We start from the raw sequence: 23527 nt of genomic DNA on the forward strand, positions 1-23527 counted from the left end.
CACTTGGGCGCAATAAAGCCTACGTACCCCTGGAACCTTGGCCCTAAGGGCGTCCTCGGTCTCAGCCCCCCCCAACGTTATACCCATATTGCTTAGCCTCCTCCCTGGCCATTTCAACTTGAGCCTTGGCCTTCTTGACCTCCTCTAGTTTTTTCTTCAGTGTAGTGATCTGCTTCTTGGAGGCGGCTAGCTAGTCCTCAGCATTACGTAGAAGCACCTTCTGGCCTTCAACTTGCTTTTCCACAGTGTTCAGGGCAGCAATGACACTTTTTCTCTCTTTCTCCTCCTCTTGCAGTTTGCTCTTCAGCTCCTGATTACTTTTTTTAGCCACATGAAAGGCATCCATGGCTGCTATCTTCCTCCCCTTAGCCTCCAATGAGAGTAGTTCACCATCTCCTCGGCCCTAAAGGTTACTTGGATGGTCTAGAAAGGAAGAGGAATACAATTCAAAAAAAAAAAAAAAAAAAGTTAGAAGAAGAAAACTTAACTAAACTTAAAAACTTACTTAACATGGCCAAATCCCTTTTTAATCCGAAAAAGACTTCATGCTCCTTCATGGATCTGAAGTCAGCCATGTCCATTGGTAAAAGTAGGGATTGCTCCACCACATCTACTACATACCCAGCCGTGCCCCGCTGGAAGTCTCGAATGGAGGCATCACTAAGAAAGGGAGCTCCATCCAGCTCCATGCGAGCAGCACAAACATGGGCTACAGTTTGGTGGTCAACCCTTCTTTCCCCTTTAGTGGTGGACCTCGTTTGCATGGTCTGGGGTTGCTTAGGCCCCTTTTGAGATTCGGCCTCTCGGGAGGTTGTTTTTTCCCAACTTCTATCATGTCCTTCCCTTTCTCCTCCCTTTTCCTTTTATGGTCGGCTGGATCAGGTTGGATTGGTTGGACAGGTGGAGGAGTGAGGAGCCTGGTTTGAGGCGCCTTCCCTAAGGCCTCCTTCCCTGGTTGAGACTCTAATAGCTCCAAAAGGGTGGATCTCTGTTTGCGTTAGATGCCCATATTAGTAGAGGTATCAGGAGTTTCTTGGTAAAGACTAGCTAAGGCTAAGGACGGAGGGCCGAGGTCAATAGGAGAGGTCTCTCGGAATAAGATTTGGTCGAAGATGAAAAATTCGTCCTCAAAATCTGACACTTCTACTACCTTTTCTTCTTCTTCTTCCTCCTTTATAAAAGCGGGATAAGAAGAAGTTCCCTCCTTGGTTGTATTGACCCTAGGGATGCCTTCTGGAATCGGACTGTGGCAAGTGTGCCTTATGGGACTGAACCGATAATAAGAAACCTAGGAACGACTACATTAATCCTTTGTAGACGTGGGTCTCTTGCCTTGATTACACACTTTGGTGCTTGGAAGGCGTTGGAGATTGACATGTAATCTAGAATAAGGTGAGCAGTCCTTAGTTGTCCGTTTGTGTGAACGAACATTTCGGCCTTAAGGATCTTGTCCAGGCTTGCCTGATTCATGAGGCTGAAGTTGGGGACAACTGCATTTTTATCTACAACTCCATTAGGAAGGACAAAAAGTATCATAAAAAAAAAATTAAAAAAAAAATAACAAGAACAACAACAACAACAACAATGTAAATTACAGAAAATTTCAGGTACAAGTAAAAGAGAAAAGAAGAACGCAGAAGGTTTAACTTCAAGCATAACCGTCTTAGGTCTAAGACCCCACCTGGCTATCCCTCTCTCATCGGGCAGGGAAGTCCATTGTGCCAATCTCCTTACATGTTCAAGAATTCTTTTTTCTGGCCTTTGTTGGACTCAGGCAGGCATTGAATGAGTCTAACTTTAGGGTACCTAGATTTTAGGTAATACCCATGCCCCTTTAGGTGATGGAGGTTGTAGACCTAATTAATATCGTGGTGGGTAAGTCCTAACCCCATCCTTTCATTGAGGGCATCTACATAACCTAGGATCCTAAACATGTTTGGGGTGCATTGGGTAGGAGCTAACCTATGGGCCTTAAGATAATCCTTGGTTACAGTGCCCATGGGGATCCTCATCCCGCCCTCTATAAAGGCAACCATTGGGATTACTATCTCTCCCTCTTACCTGTCTTCATGCCATTGTCTCTCTTTACAATTCCTAATGCCTACTCTTAGGGGAATCCTATATTGAGCCCTGAAGTTTCCTATTCCCTCCTCGGAATCTACTAGACTCTTAAATCTGCCTATTTCTAGAAGAGTTTGGAGAGAAATAGAGAGGTTGAAAGGAGAGAATGGAGCCGAGGAAAGGTAAAGTATGAAAAACAGAAAAATATATGGAAAAATAGAGTGTAGAGATTTGTGAAGACTTACAGAAATAAGGAGGGTATCCTCGGATAGACTTTTAATATTCGTAAAGGCACAAGTGAGTTAAGAAAGTTGGCAGGTTCAGCGTATGAACGCTAGAGCTAAAGTGGATGCTAAAGTAAGATGAAGGATTGATTAAAGTGATATTTATATCAAAGAGAAAGCTATAGAGTGGGAAAGTTCTCGCCCAAGTCCCAGTAGAGTTCTCAGCCGTTAGATTTGCATCGTACTGTAGAACGTGGGGGACATGCGGCCGTTAAAATTTAATGAGGAGCGCATCTCATAAGCAGAAGCATCAGGAGCATGTCTTAGGTAGTTAAAAAGGTGTTTGCTCCGGCAAAGGTGATGTGTGATAGGCATGGACTGGCTAAGGTGACATCAAAATCCTCCATTCTTGCCGAGGAGCCAGAAAGAAGAATCTCGAGTGGCTATTGTAGGGATATTGGGCCCAGAAATTCGTTATCCATTTATATATTGGGCCTGAGGCCCAATTTGAGGACGAGGTTTTGTCCAAAGAGGGGATATCTTTGTCAAAAGAGACTACGTTAGTAAGTAGAGAAATTAGTCTTGGTAGGGATATTAGGCCCAGAAATTCATTATCTATTTATATATTGGGCCTGTGGCCCAATCTGAGGACGAGGTTTTGTCCAAAGAGGGGATATCTTTGTCAGAAGAGACTATGTTAGTAAGTAGAGAAATTAGTCTTGGTCATAACAACTCTAAGGGTGGGCTGAGAATAAGCACATCCTCTGCTAACCAATGTTGAGGTTCGAAAAGTTTTTCTATTGTCCTAGGTAACATTCTAGGAAGTTCTGTTGGCACAGATATGAATTACAGTGACATCAGACAAGGAAAAATTCTAAAAATATCTTAGGAGAAAGTTGCTGCCTTCGCATTAAATGCACTATAGCTAACTCTTTGACCACATTAATGTGGAGGTGATGTTTGAACAATGAATTTGAGCCTTACAGCTACTACATGGGGACTTATGGGGAAGGCTGATGGGACAAGTATCAACACCAACAGTCTGACATGCACGTGGAAGGTGGAGATGAAAATGAGAGACAACATAAAAGAAGAGGGTGGCAATAAGACTAGGGGATCGAAAAAAAAAAAAGGAAAGAAAAAAAGAAAAGAAAAGAAAAGAGAAAACTACTGTTGTATCAAAAATTGACTTTGTAATCAAATCTGAAATAAATATATAAGGACAAATCTCCTCGGACTTTGCCGAGGACGTTTTTCTTCAATATAAACCTGTTCATTTACATCTTCTTGTCATCTAAACCTACTTTTGTGTTAGTTTAATTCATTTGAGCCCAATTTTCCAACCCATTCCCTACAATTCTTTATTTTGGGCTTTTTGGGCCTCAGTCCATCTACCTATTGGGCTAGGAATTCAAATCAGGTCCTTACTATAATTCTTAGCAACGCGGGGCAGGGCGGGCCTAAAAAGTCTAAATCCATCCTCGTCTCGTGGTGCGGGACTAAAATCTTACCCCATCCCCACCCCACCACCTTTGCGGGGTGTGGAAAACCCACACGGGGACGAAGCAGGGAGGGGCGGGTTAAGTGGGGCGGGGAAAATTTGCCATCCCTACTCCTAAACAAGGTTACTTACCTTCCATTTTTTTCAATTCCTTTATTTTAAAACATCCAAACATGATAACTTAATTTAATTCCATTCATTTTTTTCCATTCATTTTTTATTCATTAGTAATCATTCCATTTCATTTCATTCCCTTTTGAATTCTCAAACAAAGCCTAATACTAAAGGTAAAGTGGGCACGCTTTAGCAACAAATTAATTCTTTACTAGAGGAGGCCTTCCATGACGAACCTATTTTCGGCACCTAATATGTTCCCAACAAATTTATAGAGATGAAATTATTTGTCACCAAAATGTTATACATTTAACGACAGAAATTTCCGCCACCTTAAAGCAAATAAGTTTCACACCACAATTTTTTAATTGGCATCTAACCTTGACTAGAACTAATAGCGACAAAAATAAAATTTTGTCACCAAAAGTTATTTACTTTTTTATAAATGGCGACAAAATCTATATTTTGTCATTGTATGTTACCTTTTGGTGACAAAAAAAATTTCCCTACTAAATTTTGTCACCAAAGATACATTTTGTTGTAGTGAAATTTGGATTCATCCATGAGTCTTGGCTTCAATGCCACACACACATACATGGTATAATTGCATTTTGCATGAATTATTATTATTATTATTTTGTTCTTTCTTTACTCTCAAGAATAATAAAATATGATTATTCTTAAGAGTAAAGAAAGAATACCCAAAAAAAAATCAAAAAATCAAAAGCTTTCTAATTTATGTCTCTATTGCATGGTAATATGATCAGACATCATTTTTCCACGTATTCTAAATTATTACTTCTTTTATTTATTTATATATATATATATATATTTTTTTTTGAGAAAAATGTGTTTTGTTACTTTTCTAACCTTTCTAAAATACTATGCTACCAACTTGGTGTATGATCTTCGTATTAAAAAAAAAAAAAAAAAAAAAAAAAAAAAAAAAAAACAAAAAAAAAACAAAACATAAATGTGCTGAACATGTGTGAAAAAACCTTTTCGAATCACATAGTGGTCACGAAATGGATTTCATTTCTTAAGTTTGCTCTTGACATGCATGGTATGATTGCATTTTGCATGAATTATGTGGAGAAAGCTCATATTGGAGCGGGTTTCCAGTTGTATTGAGTAGCTGCTGTAGCACCACCCATGCACGCAGATAATTACTACTTCAATTTGTTAGGTTTATTTTGGTGACACCCTAACTATACTCTCTTTTTAGACATGTTATCCTCAATGATTTACATTTTGAGAACTGGTATTGTTGGTTTAGTGATTTTCTAGCCATTTAATGCTTTCAGGGAATGACACGGCGCATGAAGAAAGTGAGTAGGGATCTGGATTTAGTCTTGGAGAATATCATCGAAGAAATTGAACAAATTTCTAGTGGTCAACAAAATTGTCACAGTGATTTTATACATGTGTTACTTTCTTTGATGAACCAACCCATGAATCCTCATGATGAACATGTATACATAATCAATCGGACAGACATCAAGGCAACCATAATAAACATGATTTCGGGTGCATATGACACTTCATCTACTGCAATTGAGTGGACCTTTTCCGAACTCTTGAGGCATCCACGGGTAATGAAACATGAACAAGAAGAGCTAGAAGGTGTAGTTGGAATGAAAAGAATGGTGGAGGAGACAGATATGAAAAACTTAACATACTTGGATATGGTGGTGAAGGAAAGCTTAGACTACATCCTGTTGCACCATTACTAGTCCCACATGAATCCATGGAGGACATTGAGATCAATGGATATTACAAATCCAAGAAATCAAGACTAATAATAAATTTTTGGGCTATTGGACGAGATCCTAATGCGTGGTCAGATAATGTGGTAGAATTTTACCCTGAAAGGTTTATGAATAATAATATAGACCTTAGAGGACGTGATTTCCAGCTCATCCCATTTGGGTCTAGTCGTAGAGGGTGCCCTGGAATACAATTGGGCCTTACAACTGTTAAATATGTTCTAGCTCAATTATTGCATTGCTTTCACTGGGATCTCCCCCCTGGCATTTTGCCTAATGAGTTGGACATGAGTGAGAAGTTTAGGCTAGCAATGTGGAGAGCCAAGCACTTGTCTTCCATGCCAACTTATTGTCACAGGGTCAATTTTTCTTTTAAATTTTCTACCTGTGATGACACTAAGCCCCTAACTTAGTCTCAGCCAATACACCACACACATTGCAGTGACACTCAGAATAAAATTATCAAGGGAATTCACACACACAACGCACACATAGTATTTACAGGGCACCAACCTCAACCTTTATTACTTAATATCAAGTACAAAGGAAGCCAGGAGAATACACACGAAATTCTCTAAGCTAGAATTACACCCTCTACTATTGACAACCCCAATAGCCTAGGATAAATGCACAGAAATAACTGTCACAGCAGTTATTGCCAAGTAACTGCCTCCTGTCCAGGACTTGTTGTCACATGTGGTGTGACTTATGACACCTTCAACTGATGCTGTCTTAGCCGGCTCTCCATGTTTCTAGCCCTTACACAACAGGTCTAAACATCTAGAAAGCTAAGAATTGCTTGGTAACCACTAATAACTGCTGCTGCACACTCTTCACATGCCAACCCATGTCTCAACACATCATGGGGCTTTAGCCCATGCTCTAGTAGCCCACACACACTTGTTCCAACACGTTTAGAAGGTTTAGCCCCTACCCAAGCCCTTCTCATCAGCATCACAGCCCACATAGCATGCCCATTTACAGCATTTCAAGTAACTGCCATCAGCCCACTCATACAAGTCCATGCATTCTGCAAGCACCAACCAGCCCAATGACTAGCACAGCATATCATTATCATAGCAACCAAGTATTGCCTTGCACTCAAGCCACCAAGCCCACACATAAAGCAACCATCAGCCAAGCCACCATTGCCATACACCATCCATAGGATTAGCATCACCTGCTGCTGCCCAATATCAAAATCCATCTTTGCTCACCATGGCCCTTCTTGGTTAAGTTTTTATTTGGGAACAACTTATTTATAGTTGAAAGTAATCTTGATAAAATGTAAAAGTTAAATAAAATAAGTAGGTGACCTACTTGAGCTCCACAAAATAGTAGGAAAAATAAGTAAAAGTTAAATAAAATAAGTACTTGACTCACATGAGATCTACAAATAGTAGAAAAAAATAAGTAATAAATTGACTTATAAGTGTATCCCAATTGAACACTAAATTTTTAAGAGAATTACAATATAACCTTTGGGAAAATTTGACTTATTTAGTTTTGGTTTGCTTTTAGTGTTAATTATAATATATCCTCTCTCTCTCTCTCTCTAACTTTGGTTATTTTATGTGGAAAGAAAAAAAAAAGAAAAAGAAAAAAAAAGGAAGATTTGAAGATATTGCAACTAGGATTGTCCAAGCCTACTCAAACAAGACAAAATTAGACTGGTCTAAACTAGTTCAATCAATAACAGATCCGATCTTTTAAGATTTGGGTCTGTAGTGGGTTTGTGTGAAGGAAACCTGATTAAAACGGGTTGAGGGGTAGGTTTAATTAATAGATGGAAACCTGTAAAACCTAGCTAAGCCATCTGAAATTCTGGAAAACTTTGCCTTTTATTTGTCATAACCTTCTTGATTCTTGTCACAATATCATTGCCCCAAAAGGGTGAAGAGAGCTATTAGTATTAAGAGACAAATCTTTGAGCAATAGCGCTGCTTCAGAGGAAAATTCACGTTAATTCAATGACTTTCATCTTAGAGTGGAGCCGCTGGTAGTGTGGTTCATGCAAGCATAGTTCTTTTTTTTCTTTTTTTAATAATTTTATTTTGTTAGAGAATTTCAACCTATGACATTTGCTTCTAATGATAGCTCTTTTTTATCAGACCAAAACACCAATCAGTTTTTTGTGTAGGCAAGAATTGAACTTCAAATCTTTTATTCAACCATCATAGATTTTACCAATTGAACTAACTAGAATCTACAAGCATAGTTGTTATAATGTAACTCGAATTTTTTATTTTATGTATTGTGTATCGTATTGTATCATGTATTGTGAGATACAAAAATACTTAATAAAATTATAAAAAATTATAGATATACATATAAAAAAATGTATATTCATTATAAATTCAAAATACTTATGTCCAATTTAATAGTTATTTATGTAATACTATTTAACAAAGCTATCTAAATAAATCAAATAATCATATGTTTAAAAAATACACATTTAAATTGATTAAACTTAGAAGTGATAATACATGATATACAAGTCAAAATAAGACTTTTTTTTTTCATCATCTTGCTTAATCAACTCCATTTAAATCAATGTTATCATCATGTTCATCATCTTCCAAAGTTGTTTTTTCATTGACAGTTTCTTCATCATCATTAACATTTACTTCATCATCATTAACATTTACTATCTCTTTCTTTATTTTTTTTATTCTAATATTTTTTTCTTAGCATTCTAGCTTCTTAGACTTCTAGCAATAATAACAAAATAAAAATAATTATATTTTCATTTAATACATTATTCATATCATAGAAAATAAATTTGCAAATATGAAAGTGAAGTGTAAGGGTATAGTCCAAATTTTGTAAGAGAAAGAGGAGGGGGAATAAATACTCATGGACATTTTATTTTATTGGACTCAATTAAGTATATATCCCAATAATTTTTTGTTAGAAATAGTCTAACAACTTGTTTAAATAAAATAAAATGACAGATTTTAATAGAGAAACAAATTTTAAACCCACATATCTGTATATTGTACTATTCAACGATATGATATAATTTATACGATATGCACCTATGCATTGGACAATTCATGAGATGATACACCCTTACGATACAAATTTTTTTTTACACAATATGATACGTCTTGCATATCGTACAATATTGACAACTATGCACGTATGGTTTTTGGGTTTTTAAATCAAATTTAGTTAAAAAATAAAATAATAATGTAGGAAATTGTGAAAGCCTTAAAACTTATGTGGTGAGCTTTCATGAAGTTAATAAAAAGTCAAATGCTTCGATTTTATTGTATATATAGATGAGTGTCAATATTATTATTATTATTTTTTTTTTTTTTGTGATTTGTAACATGTCAAAATTTATAGTATTTCTAGCAATAGCTTTTATTTATTTATTTTTATTTTATAAAAAATATAATTTTTAATAGTTAATATTTTGAATTTAATTAATATATATTTATTGTTTAAAATTTGGGGATTGGGAGCTTGGACCTTAGGCGATTGCCTTGCTCAACTAATGGTTGGGCCCGTCTAGAAGTACAAATGTTACTTTTCATATTTTAGATTAGAGTTCGGTTGACGGGTGCCCTTAGGATATTTTTTAATGGACTATTTTTAAAAAGTTTTGATATCACTTTTATGGAAAACATAAAAATTAGTGAAAAATCAATTATTTTTTTTATTTTCAATAAAAATTTTAGGAATATGTGATGTGTTCATTTGCTTTTTAAATTTTATCTTAGGTGGGAGGGAAGAGATTTGGTTTTTGTATAAGCTATGACTTTAAAGAAGGTGACTGCCGACTGGTGAGATCAAGTGAGGTGACAATCTGATGGCGTTTTTGTTGAATTTTTTGCCCTACAATTATGGGCGAGTATATATTGCACCACCCTAGAGTTCTGATTCTTCTATGTATTTATTTATTTTTAATGAAAAGACAAATTAGTCATTTTTAACTCTCACAAGAGTTTATAAATTATTAGAAAAGTTAACAAATGCCCAAGGGAATTGATTTAGGAACTATTTCTAGAAATTTTTTATGAAAAAATGATAAATCAATTAATTTTTCTGTTATCTTTTTATATTTTTCATAAAAGTTGTGTTAAAACTTTATTAATATGGTTTATTAACAATTGTCTTAAGGGCACTTTTTAACATGACTCATAAATTATAACCTCCGAACACCTCTTCAATCCCCTACCTTTCATCGCAGACTCAATTTCCAAAATGTATCCATTGACATTAGCCATTTTCCTACTACTATCCATTGGACATTCATACAAATCCTATCACGGCCAAAGGACCACAAAAATGAGCCTGAGCTCCCACCTGGACCTCGTGCCTTACCATAGGTAACCTTCACATGCTAGGTGTCTCCCACACCGTGCCCTCCAAAACTTAACGAAAAAATATGGGCCCATCATGTCATTGCGGCTTGGTCATGTACCAACTATTGTGATCTCATCTCCTCAAGCTGCTGAGCTATTTTAAAGACCCATGACACCATTTTTGCTAGCCGACCTAACCTCCAAGCCTCTGAGTACATGTCTTATGGTACCAAGGGCACGACTTTCACTGAGTATGGTCCATATTGGGGCGACGTTAGGAAACCATATACGTTGCAACTTCTTAGTGCTTCAAAAATAGTCAATTGTACCTATGAGGAAAGAGAAGCTAGGATAATTGGTGCAGTCACTTAAAAAAGCCGCAGCAGCGCATGAGGTTGTGGACCATAGTGGGAAAGTTTGCGAACTTATTGAGAAAACCACATGTAGAATGATATTTGGGCAAAGTAAAGATAATAGATTCCACTTGAAGGTGCTTATTGAGGAGGCCCTAACCTTGTCGGGGGCTTTCTAAATCTAGCTGATTATGTTCCTTACCTTGGGGCGCGCACTTGATCTACAGATATTCATGTTTCTATCTATTCAACTTTATCAGTCTTAAATCTTTATGATTAGTTGAAGTGACCATGGCCAAAACCAATCCAATTGGTCTATTCTTTTTTGGGATAAAACCTGTCTATTATTATTATTTTTCCTTTTTTTTCTTCCTTTTTTTTTTTTTTTTTTTTTTTTAACTTATTTAGAAATATTAGATATGTTAGTCCCCCCCACATCTTGAACCCACTCTACTTACCCTTGGTGATATATATATATATATATATATATATATATTTCTGAATGATATATTTTTCTATTTAAAATTTATAGTTGTGGTATATGAAAAATAAGACATGTTTATGGTTTGTTTGAATTGAGGGGAGAAATGAAGAATATTGTAAATTTGACCTAAAATTAACCTATTTTCACCAAACTCTATTCTACTTCTCCTCCATCTAAATGAACTCTTAATAAAATATAAGATTTTAATTCTCTATAAAATCTTGCCTAAGGACATGGCCGCCTTGAAAAACACATGGCCAATACAGTTCCTGTTTCACCTAAAAAAAATTAAATAAATAAATACAGTTCCCGTTTTCTTCTTTCTAGTATTTTATTGTTTCGGTCCCTTTCTCAACATTCTTTTACTTTTTTTTTCTTATATTAATACCTTACACTTTGATAAGTAATCAACTAATCTTATCTTCTACCACCCTATTCCACTTCCACAGGACTACATTATTTGCAATTGACAGAGAATATATATATATATATATATATATATATGCCAACAACTGGTTCCATAAATTTGGGTCCATCCAGAAGTTTTAACTTGAATGCCAGACATATTAGGAGTAAACAATACTGCTAGTACCATACGCTTTTCACATAGTTTGTCTTAACTCTTCTATGTTGCAAATTGTGCTTAGTTGTCTATTACTATTACGTAAACTCACAATTTTCTTTTTCATCACTTACAATTTGTCACGTAGGACAATTATGACAAAGTGGATAGTATTAACATTATTGTGGAGTAAGTGATAATTCTTGAGAGAAAAAAAAATGGAAAAAGAAAAATGTTTATTATGATTTCTAAGGCTACCATATCATAAGATAAACATGATGTTTTTCCGTGTATTTTATATTTGAAAAATGCAAGAATCACAATTATTTGCACAAATTTTGCTACAATTTAACATGATAAGTAGTGAGCGACGAAGGAAAACTGGTAGGTTTAATTATCTAAGTAGGTCAACACCTCCACCACTTGCAACTCACCAAGTGATGAATTGTACAAAAATTGTGTAAATTGTTATGTTCTAGAATTGTTCTTTATATTTCTACTTCTTTTATTATTGTTCAAAATATGTAGTTGCATTCTTTCTAGAACACTAAGCTATCAACTTGGCCTATGTAATGGCTAACAGGACAGGATATAATCATCCACAGGTTGCAATATATATATATATATATATATATATATATATATACACACACAAAAGTTAAAAAAGCAAAGCATAATAGAATGCGTCACGTGAACAAATCTTTTCAAATCACATATATAATAACCATTTGGGTTAGTGTTTTGGGTCCAAATTCAAAACATGTTTATTTTATCCAAAACGTGATTTTTATGTGTTTGGTGAAATATCAAGGCTATCATAATAGACATGATTTCAGTGCATATGACACTTTAGCTGCTGCGATTGAATGGACCTTTTCTCAACTCTTGAGGTATCCATGAGTGATGAAACATGTACAGGAAGAGCTAGAACGTGTAGTTGGAATGAATAGAATGGTGGAGGAGACAGATTTGTTAAAATTACCATAATGGGATATGGTGGTGAAGGAAAGCTTAAGACTGCATCCTGTTGGGCCATTACTTGTCCCACATGAATCCATGAAAGACATTGAGATCAATGGATATTATGTCTCCAAAAAATCACGAATAATAATAATAAATTTCAGGGCTATTGGGCAAGATTCTTATGTGTGGTCTAATAATGTGAAAGAATTTTATCTAAAAAGATTCATAAATAGAAATATAGACCTCAAAGGATGTGACTTCTAACTTATCCCATTTGGGTCTGGTCACAGAGGGTGCCCTAAATTGCATCTAGACCTTTACAACCGTTAAATATGTTCTAGCTTAATTATTGCATTGCTTTCATTGGGCACTCCCTAGTGGCATGTTGCCTAATGACTTGGACATGAGTGAGAAGTTTGGCCTATCAATACAAAGAGCCAAGAACTTGTCTGCCATGCCAACTTATCACCTACTTAGTTAAATTTGTAGGGGAATTACGATATAATCTTTAAATTTTTTTACTTATTCAGATTTACTTTGCACTTGGCTTCGTTGTTCCAAATGAAGAGTTGGAAAAATTATAGCACCAAATCAACTCAAGTTACCTTGAATAAGATCTAAATTGCCTTGTTTTGGATTCAAATTTATTTTGTGCTCACAAAAATAGAATGTCATAGGTTGGGAAGTTCTGCACAATATTTTTATTTAAAATAGAGTTGGTAAATTGTTAAAATATTTGGTAAATGCCTTCCTAAAAATTGTAGCTTCAAAACATTTTTACTTTAAAATTATATCACTTCAATATTAATGCTCAAATTATGTCTTCAAGAGACGTCTTCAATGTAATACAATTTTACAATAGCATTGAATTTTTTCTTATAAAAAAATTCCCACATTTGGTTACAAATCACATATGGAAATCAGATATTAGGTATCTAGATTCTCACTCAATGCCCTTATTAGGAATGTGGATTCTCTTTTAAAAAGGTGGGTATCCACATTCGTATGCTTATATAAAGTTACATTTTGTATAAATTGACAATTTTACCCATTCTCCCTACCTTTTAACCAATAGAAATAAAATAAAATAAAAAATATTATTAAAAATTGACTGTAAGGACACGTTTGGATCTTAGGCCCAAGGTATGATTGGATCCAAGCCCAATATGCCCAATACAATGAATTTGTAGAAAATGGATTGGAAAACTAGGTTCTAATGAATAGAGCAACAGTCAGAATGGAGTTTAAAGAATAATCAGATAGAATTGGACCGGATTTCTCAAAGTAAACTAGTCCTCGACACAATCTGAGGAGGTATGTTCTAGTATATATTGATTGGAAATAGTTACAAATATGGTTCATGTTGTTACAGTGCTTTCTCCTACAAATTTCTGATCCCCTCTCCATGGAGGGTTTCTTACATTATATATCTCCCTTTTGATCATCTTGACCCTACATTTGTTGATCATTTAAACCACTACTTGAGTGCTTGTCCCATCGGAGACCCCTCTAGGCCTTCTATGAGTTGAGGTAGCCAAAGCAGCACTATTTCAAGGGTCTTCTCTACATTGATGTAGCTAGAAAGTTAGCTGTAGAGCATTCAATGCGATAACAGAAGTTTTCCCTTAGATATTTCTAAGTTCCTATCTCTCTTGTATGTTCGTGATGAACGTCCCTATCACTGAAACTCCCTAGAAGTTCACCTTGAACATTATGATATACATTTGACCTATGCTTGGCTTATCCAAGGAGATATTCCTCCTCGGCCTACCTTCCCATTTATAACCTACTCATGGGACTCTGAACGTAAATCATTCACAACTATTTTTTCATCCTCGGATCATCCAATGTTCTCAGACAAGACCCAAGGCCCAATATATAATTTGGACCTTTGTCCCTACATTGACAATTTAAATAATTTTTTTTATTATATATGTCATCTTAAAAATGTTTTACTAAAGTTCTATTGAATTTTCCTTGACTTATATTTTTTTTTTCTTCTTCTCATAATTTATTTGAAGGAAGATGTAAAAAAAGATTTTAAAAAAAGAAAAAAGAAAAAAAGAAGGTTGCATTTATGAATCAAATGATATTTTAGGAAAAATAAATAATTATGATAAGATTTTAGGAAATAATCCAAATAAAAGCATCTCATATTCTCAAAATTTTTATTAGATTCCAAATCAAACCAAACAAAGAAATACTTACATTTTTAAACATCTAGATTGCTAGGCATCAAACTCTCAAAAATATAAATGTTGGGATTAACGTAGATTCCCTGTATCAAACGCCACCTTAATCTTAGCAGTTAGCAAAGTTACACCACACCAAGTCTAACATGTTGGAGTCTAAATTCAGTCATAATGACCCTTGTACGATCTTAATTTTTATTGATTAGGTTAACCCTAATTATAATTAATTTTTAAAACTATGGAGACAAATAAATATTTTACTAAATAAAAAACAATTCTACATTATCTTCTAGGATTATCCCATGTTCACTTGTCCACAATTATTTACCGTTTAAAACAATGATAATTAAGCTTTATGTCGATATTTAATTAATCATTCAAGTACCAATTAAAATTAACCAAGTTTAATCCCATGCATGGTTATTTTAATACCATCCTTGATCAAAACCATAATTTTAATTAAGAAAAAAAGTAAAAAACTATCATGCGCTTAAATTCTATTTTGACCAATTATTATTTGAATTTTAACTTTACGTAAATTTTGGAAATTTCAAAATTTGTAAAATGGCTTTTATTTTAAAATTAAATTGCTCAAAAATGACATTCTAATAATTGCAAAAGTAGCATCACTAAATGTATATAATCTACGCGATATGGCTAAAACAGGCACACCATAACTCTACTCAAAAGCCATGGTAACTTTTAAGGGAGGGTGAGACAAGTTATACTACACACAACATACTTTCTTAAGTAATACGGGACAATTACCATTTTTTTTAGAAATACACATACAAGGGAGATAGAAAGAGGTTCTAACACAAAGGCATACTACAACTCCAATAAAAAATCATGGTAACTTTTAAGGGAGAGTGTGACAAGTTATACTATACACAACACACTCTCTTAAGTAATGTGGGACAATTACCTTCTTTTTTGTTTTTTTTTGAGAAACAAACACACACACACACAAGGGAGAGGAAAAGGGGTTCTAATACAAAAGCACACCACAACTCCACTCAAATGCCAACAATGCATATTGACACTAAATTATTGTAATTGAATATATTTCTATTCTTTGTTCCATAGTTGTTTCAATGTCAAATTATATAAAAAAATAATAATAATAAAAAACCTAAAATATTCAAATAATATGGCCAACTACAATCTTGAAACACCTTATGCTTTAAGAATTGTGAGGCCTGTATGTGTGAGCTAATTGCTAAATGCTAATTGCTAGTTGTGGTTGTGTGTGTTTAATTGGTTCGGATCTGCACTTGTTCGTTTGTTCATCTTTTTTGTTGGGATTTGTTTGATTTCAGACTTGGTAGTTCGATACTGAGCTCTCTCTTGCCATTTCTATAGTGGGTTTTTGTATTGGGTCTGGTTTGAATTGAAATGAAATGGATTTTCTCCCTTTTTTTTCTTTATTTTTATAATCAATATAAGTTTTTCTTTGTTTGTGCTTATGGGTTCTCTCCCTTTCTTGAGGCTCTATTTATGTTTATGGATTCTCAGATCTGGTGATATTTTTGGCATGATTTCTGACAGATCCTTATCATCCACTGTCAAGTGCAGTGGGGTGTTGAAAGTTCAAAAACGTGTAAAAACACCTTTGAACGTTTAGACCCCCAAATAACAACTTAATCAATTCAAGCAATATGTCAAACAACTAGTGTGCGGAAACTTAACATATGCTATCATACGAAATTGATTAAATACTATCTAAGCCATAACAAAATAAAATCCACAGCAGATAATTTAAAGGCAAAGATAGAGGAAGGAAGATGCAAACACAAAGACAACACGCGATGTGTTATCGAAGAGGAAACCGAAGTCCTCGGCGAAAAACCTCTCCGCCGCCCTTCAAACGGTAATCAATCCACTAGAAAATATAGTTGGGATACAAGGACAGCAATAGACCCTCCAAGCCTAATCTACCCAGTGCATCTAAGCCCTCCAAGCTTCTTGCTCCAACGAGGTTGCGCCGAACCTTTTTCTTTTCTAGCTTTCCGGATTCCGCTACTAGACCGTAGCATCAACCAATGAAGATTGGTTCCTTCCTAACTGCTTCCCAGAAATCCAAACAACAGACTCACAATGATGATAATGGTGAGAACCTGGTTTGGTATAATGCCTCTCAAGGATTTGATAATGGAGAGGAAGAGAGTTGAGGAATTTGAAGAGATTCTAAGGTAGAGATTGTGGGTGAAACAATCTGGTTTTTCTTTAGGGTTTCTCTCTCAAAATTCTCTCTGGAAGCTCTCTTTCAATCGTGGGTAATAGGGGTATTTATACTGGAGTGGAGAGGAATGTGAAACGTCAGAATTCTACAAAATAGGGGTGGCTCGCGGCTTGACCTCGCAGCTTGACTAAGTCGCGAGATCCAGTCGCGAGATAACCGTATGGCCAGTTGTCCTGTTTTGTCCTGTAGTGCTCCAGCTAGCAGACTATTCACCTTCCAGCATGCTTGGCACGTGAGGTTGCTTCTGGCGGCTTGAAGCCGTGAGTCACCCGCGAGACCCAGCCGCGACACTCTGTTTTCTTGCACACTCTTGAGCAAACTTCACTCTATCTCACTCACTACCCTTACATCAAACCCACCTAAATACAGGGTTACTAAATGCTGAATTACAAGCAAATTTGGCACGGAATAAAGCCAATAAGATGGTTGAATAAATTCAACCTTACAGGTGTGAAAAGTGGATTTATTGCTAAAGAGTGTTGGTAAAATAGAAATAAATGATGTTGTGATGTGGCCTTATATCTTACCATTAGATTTTGTAGATGCCACGTGTCATTTACCTATTTAAAAATAGGAGAAAACATGAGACGCTAAAACGGGAGAGGAGCCAGCCCTGAGGCAGATTCCATCTGAATATTTCCCACAATCATACCCTTCTTCCACCGTTGCAATAATAATAGTTGATTGTCAAAGGACCAAGGATCTCCTCTCATTATTCGATCCATATCAAACTTTGATTGGAATTTGAATTGAAAGAGATTTGGCCCCACTTTTGAAATCTGCATTGCCATTTTGTAAAATGATTGAAATAGAGTACAATGATTGAAATTATTTTACAGAATTTTCTCCTTTTACTCGACTGATTGGCCACCGCGAAACAAGGGTCCCGAAAAAAAAATCTTAAAAGTAAAAGACAATAGTTACGAAACTCAAAGCCAATAATGTCCAGTCGCCTGTGCTTTTTGTGCACAAAATTGACACGTGTTTTGCATCGTTTATTTTTTTCCTGATGATTATCTGATCCTCCCCAACAGGTGAGGTCCACATACTTTTGGCGTTAAGAAGTGGTAATCCGAGTCAGTTTGTATTTGTAGGTGTGCGACTAGTGGTGGGAACTCAACATTGTCATCTTATCACAGTTTGGATTTTCCACTCTCAAAAAGTTTATATGCAATCCCCAACCCCTTCCAATCTCCAACATTCTAGCCTTTCCTCAGCCAACTCAATTTCCAAAATGTCTCCACTAACACTATCCATTTTCCTGCTACTCCTTGGATCCATCATCTGGACATTCATGCTCAAAAAAGGACGTAAACTAGTACTCCCACCGGGTCCTCGGTCTTTACCCATTATTGGTAATTTTCACATGTTGGGTAGCCTCCCACATCGTGCCCTCGAAAACTTAGCCAAAAAATACGGACCCATCATGTCATTGCGGCTTGGCCATGTCCCAACTATTGTGGTCTCATCTTCCCAAACTGCTGAGCTATTTTTAAGGACCCATGACGCCGTTTTTGCCAGCCGACCTATATTCCAAGCCTCCAAGATCATTGGAATGTCCAAAGGTATTGCTTTCTCGGAGTATGGTCCATATTGGCGCAGCCTTAAGAAACTCGTTGCGTCGCAGCTTCTGAGTGCTTCAAAAATAGAGTCATTTGCACCTATGAGGAAGGAGCTGGTAGGATCATTGGTACAGTCACTGAAAAAAACTGCGGTAGCACATGAGGTTGTGGACCTTAGTGAGGTGGTGGGCAAACTCATTGAGGAATCAACACGTAGAATGGTATTTGGGCGAAGTCATCATGATAGATTCGACTTGAAGGAGCTTATTGCGGAGACCTTGAACTTGATGGGAGCTTTCAATCTAGCAGATTATGTTCCTTACCTTGGGGCACTTGATCTACAGGTATATATTTCAATGTTTTTATCTTTTCAACTTTATTCTCCCTTTGATAAACTTAGCCATTGATTTATTTATTTATTTTTTTTGGATTTCATTGTTTGGAGAATCTAAAAACAGTCGATTTTTCTTTTAAATTTCATGCCTATTTCTTCGTCCAACGAGTAATGCTGTTGACCCAAAAGTGTCTCAGTAGCGGTTAAAACTTCATAGTAAAAGCCAAATCTCAAAGTGGGAAGCCCATGAAAGTCATATAATTATGTAGTGAATTATTTTTATACAAGTCTTTAATTTTTATAAGTGTTTTAACTGTTAGTTTTAGTTAATTAATAAATAGTAAGATATGTGGTTTTAACCCGCGGAGTCAGTACCTGGTACGGCCGGAATTTTTCGTACCGACATCTTAGCCGGTACAGAAACACAGCTATTTCATACCACTTTTTGTACCAGAGTTTACTGGGTTGTACCGGCAAAACCGGAATAAAAACCGGATACCAGCCGGTAAAAGAAAATACTATGTAACCCATAATACCGCCGTTGCTAGCATTGTTCTGAAAGTGACCAACCATTCTTCTTCTTCTTCATGCCCATCCCTCCATCCCTTTGCCTCTCTTAGTTTTTAAGTTTTAATTTCTAAAGGCTTTAGTATGTGTTTGGATCCGCGTTCACGTCTACTGCGTTTGCGTTTTTAGTTTCTTCCTTTCTTTTCTTTTTTTTCTTTTCTTTTTTTAAGCCTTAAAGTTTGACTTTTCCACCCATGCATTGTTCACACGTTTTAGATTTTCTCCGACAGAGTGCACTGTTCACGTACTGTTCATGGGACCCACAAACAATTTATTTAGAAAAAAATATATTAAAAATGGGTCTCACGATACTATTCACATATTTAAAAATTATTTTACTATAGTGTTTTCAGTTTTCAGCAAAATAAGTTGTATCCAAACAAACCCTAATTGTTTATTTTGTTGTGACTTTTAACAGTAAAAATCTAAAAGTAAAGGAGGTTTGCTTTTTGTTTGTAACTTGGGGCAGTGTCCCCTCCTGACACACCCACGTGAATTGTTATAAAATTTTGAGAATTCAAATTTGAATTTTTTTTTTCTCTTTCCTAATGCAAAGAAGTTTCAAACGGCATTTTAACTTTTAATAAGTGAAAAAAAAATTTGCCAAACTTTACTGACTATGATATTATTATTATTATTAAAGAAGTAGGAATATAAATTCTTTAAGGGCACACAATAATTAATTATTTTTTGAAATTTTTTTTTGAGAATTGAAAAAGTATTGACAGTTTTTTTAATTCTTGAGAAAATATTTCCAAAAATGGATGACTTCACATTAACTGGACCCTTATTAATATTACCTAGTTGAAATTTTAACTAGAGATTATCATATTAAATGAGATAAAGATTTATAAATTTAAACTTTTTAATAAATTATATGAATTTTGGTTATGAATATATATATATATATAATAGTAGTAAATTCGAAATAGTACATCAGTATTGACCGGTACCGAAATATCTCGTTCTTTTGGCCAAACCAGTACGGCCTACGGTATAAGATTAACTCCCTTAGTTTTAACACTTATTTTACTACTATTTATAATTTCCTTCTCCTTTCTAGTATTTTCTTGTTTTAATCTTTCCCTCAGCACTTCTCTTACTACTAACTATTTTATTTGTTCCTTATTGATAATTAATTATCTAATCTTCTCCCACATGCACCCTACTCCTCATTGGCAGACATTATTTGCAATTAATAGCGTGTGAGATTTTCTATGGTAATAATAAATCTTATAAACAATCGAACACCTTTGGTGTAATGACTACTTTATAAATACAAAATTCTTATGGATGGGATGGGAGTTTCACACACACTTTTTTATATAAACACAGACATATACATATAAATTAGGTTAGAATGAGATTTCTATCATAAATACAATATATATATATATATATATATATTTCATACCACTTTTACAGTAAACTAAGTTATTAGCATATCATAAATCAAAATAAAATAAAAAAGATTATATACTATAGCCCACCACAACTCAAAACAAGCTTATTGTTAAATTTTGTCCTACCATTTACTTTCTCTACAACGCATACGTCCCAACATCTGGTTCAATAACTTTGGGTCCATCCACAAGTTTTAGCTGTTGTGCCGTGCATGTATACGGAGTAAATGATTATTATTGGAAGAAAAAAAAATATAAAATGACCCTACCGTATTAAAAGATGAGCATACTGTTTTTCGGTTATGTTAAAGTTATGGCAATAGTTATTGCGGAAAAATTTTGTTCCTCGGCCCCTCCCTTGCCCACTCTATATGCCACATTGGTATGTAGTGTTATAGAAGAAAAATTTTAAGATATAACTTTTATGACACAATTTTAATGTGGTAGACTGTAGGTGATAGAAAAAAAAAATGCAACAAACTAAGAAAAAATGCTAATTACATCTTCATTTTACCCTAAATAATATCTGATGGTCATGAAATTTGGTATCTATATTAAATTTATTAAGTGGTTTATTTCGTACCAGTAAGTGTTATATATCTATAAAATCATATTGTATGTATATGTAACATACAAAAATGAAATTTAATCCTTTGATAAAAGCCATAGTTATTAATCCTTGATAATCTAGGAGTTTTTTAACAAAAAGGGTATAAGTAAAAATGTAATCAAATGGTAGATTTATCAAAATTGTCATCTAATAAAAAATTATTAAGTGGTGTAATATTACTTCAACTTATACTATATATATAATTTTAACCCATAAATAAACTAACTTTTTCTTTTCACTTTAAACCTTTTTATTTTTGGTTCTCAAAAAAAATTTATTTTTAACTCTTTGGTATCATTCAATAAAAAAAAAAATAATAAAAGAAAAAAAAAATCTCTCCTCTATATATATATATATATATATAGAGAGAGAGAGAGAGAGAGAGAGAGAAACTCCATGTGTAATTTTAAAGTGATTTCAGTAACTCACTTTTGGATGCGAATTTTTTTATTGGATGGCTCAAGTTACTTCTTTATTGGATGCGAATTTCAATAAATTCACTTTTGAATTACATTATCTTTATATCCTTTATATTTGCAAAATTTTAAGATAATCAAAAATAAATAACTATCTCATCAATAAAATGTTTAAAATCAATAATTACCACATCAGTTTCTTGTGTAATTTTAAAGTGATTTCAGTAACTCACTTTTGGATGCGAATTTTTTTATTGGATGGCTCAAGTTACTTCTTTATTGGATGCGAATTTCAATAAATTCACTTTTGAATTACATTATCTTTATATCCTTTATATTTGCAAAATTTTAAGATAATAAAAAATAAATAACTATCTCATCAATAAAATGTTTAAAATCAATAATTACCACATCAGTTTCTTTGGTTTGTTTTTAGCAAAATTGGTCACATTATAATACTTTCTATCCTTTAGACAAAGATGTTTGCGGCGTTTGCCTCAACGATTTCCGTTTTGAGAAATGGTATTGTTTACTTAGTTTTCTAACCATTCATTGCCCTCAGGGATTGACATCGCGCATTAAGAAACTTGGCAAGACTCTTGATGTAGTATTGGAGAACGTTATCCAGGAGCATGAACAAATTCCTAGTGGTCCACAAAGTTGTGAAAAGGACTTTATAGACATGTTACTTTCTTTGATGAATCAACCCATGAATGCCCATGATGAGAATTCATGTAAAATTGATCGAAGAGTTATCAAGGCTATCATTATAGACATGATTACTGCTACATATGACACTTCAGCTATTAGCATTGAATGGACCATTTCTGAACTCTTGAGGCATCCTCGGATAATGAAACATGTACAGGATGAGCTAGAACGTGTAATTGGAATGAATAGGATGGTGGAGGAAACAGATTTAGCAAATTTAACTTACTTGAGTATGGTGATTAAGGAAAGCTTCAGACTACATTCTGTTGCACCATTTCTAATCCCACGTGAATCAATGGAGGACATTGAGATTAATGGATATTACATACCCAAGAAATCACGAGTAGTGATAAATTCTTGGGCTATTGGACGAGATCCTTATGTGTGGTCGGATAATGTGGAAGAATTTTACCCTGAAAGGTTCATAAATAGTAATATAGACCTCAAGGGACGTGACTTCCAGCTTATCCCATTCGGATCTGGTCGCAGAGGCTGCCCTGGATTACAATTAGGGCTTACGACCGTCACTTATGTTCTCGCTCAGTTGCTGCATTGTTTTGATTGGGTGCTCCCTAATGGCATGTTGCCTAATGACTTGGACATGAGTGAGAAGTTTGGGCTATCAATGCCAAGAGCCAAGCACTTACTTGCGATGCCAACCTATCGCCTACTTGGTTAAACTTGTAAGATAATTATCATTTAATCTTTAAAGAAGTTTTCTTAATTATACTTGATGTGTTTTAATGGGAGGTTTTCATCTATCTTTGTTTTCTAGGTCAAAAGAAAAGGTTCCATAAGAAGAGTTGAAGACATTGCAACACCAACTAAAATATTAGCCTACCTTGTTTATTGGATTCAAATGTACTGTGTCCTCCAAAAAATAAAATGTCATAGTTCACAACTTGGAGACTTTTACTAAATGTTTAATATAATTCGTTAAGATTTTTAGCGACAAGTACCTTTTCACAAGTATTAAAATTAGAAGATTTTGTGAATTTCTCTCGTTGGAGTGCAAAATCTATATAAAAAAAAACTGATTATGGATGTTTATTTATAAATAATGTCAACACCAAATTTTGGCACTCATCCACCAACCTCTGGAATGCTTCACTTGGTTATCAAAGCAACATATTCAACACTAGGCAAAGG

The 23527-nt window shown here is 34.7% G+C and overlaps 1 protein-coding gene and 2 pseudogenes across 1 annotated transcript; all 3 read left to right on the forward strand.

The window, feature by feature from the left end:
* Positions 1 to 3252: 3252 nt before the first annotated feature.
* Positions 3253 to 6079, forward strand: LOC115964545 (annotated as a pseudogene).
* Positions 6080 to 9428: 3349 nt separating this feature from the next.
* Positions 9429 to 12822, forward strand: LOC115964546 (annotated as a pseudogene).
* Positions 12823 to 17899: 5077 nt separating this feature from the next.
* On the forward strand, positions 17900 to 23333 carry LOC115964098 (cytochrome P450 CYP736A12-like). Its single transcript, XM_031083420.1, has 3 exons — positions 17900 to 18681; positions 22230 to 23061; positions 23154 to 23333. The coding sequence occupies exons 1-2, from the start codon at positions 17944 to 17946 to the stop codon at positions 23055 to 23057; spliced, it is 1566 nt and encodes a 521-aa protein (XP_030939280.1). The 5' UTR covers positions 17900 to 17943; the 3' UTR covers positions 23058 to 23061; positions 23154 to 23333.
* Positions 23334 to 23527: the final 194 nt, after the last annotated feature.

This window comes from Quercus lobata, chromosome 10, assembly GCF_001633185.2.
Source record: "Quercus lobata isolate SW786 chromosome 10, ValleyOak3.0 Primary Assembly, whole genome shotgun sequence".
Lineage (NCBI taxonomy): Eukaryota > Viridiplantae > Streptophyta > Magnoliopsida > Fagales > Fagaceae > Quercus > Quercus lobata.

What these genes read in the sequence shown, in the direction of transcription:
- LOC115964098 (XM_031083420.1), top strand. Translation starts at nt 17,944, where the DNA reads ATGCAATCCCCAACCCCTTCCAATCTCCAACATTCTAGCCTTTCCTCA. An exon ending in TTGGGGCACTTGATCTACAG is followed by an intron (nt 18,682 to 22,229) that starts GTATATATTTCA and finishes CATTGCCCTCAG; the next exon opens with GGATTGACATCGCGCATTAA.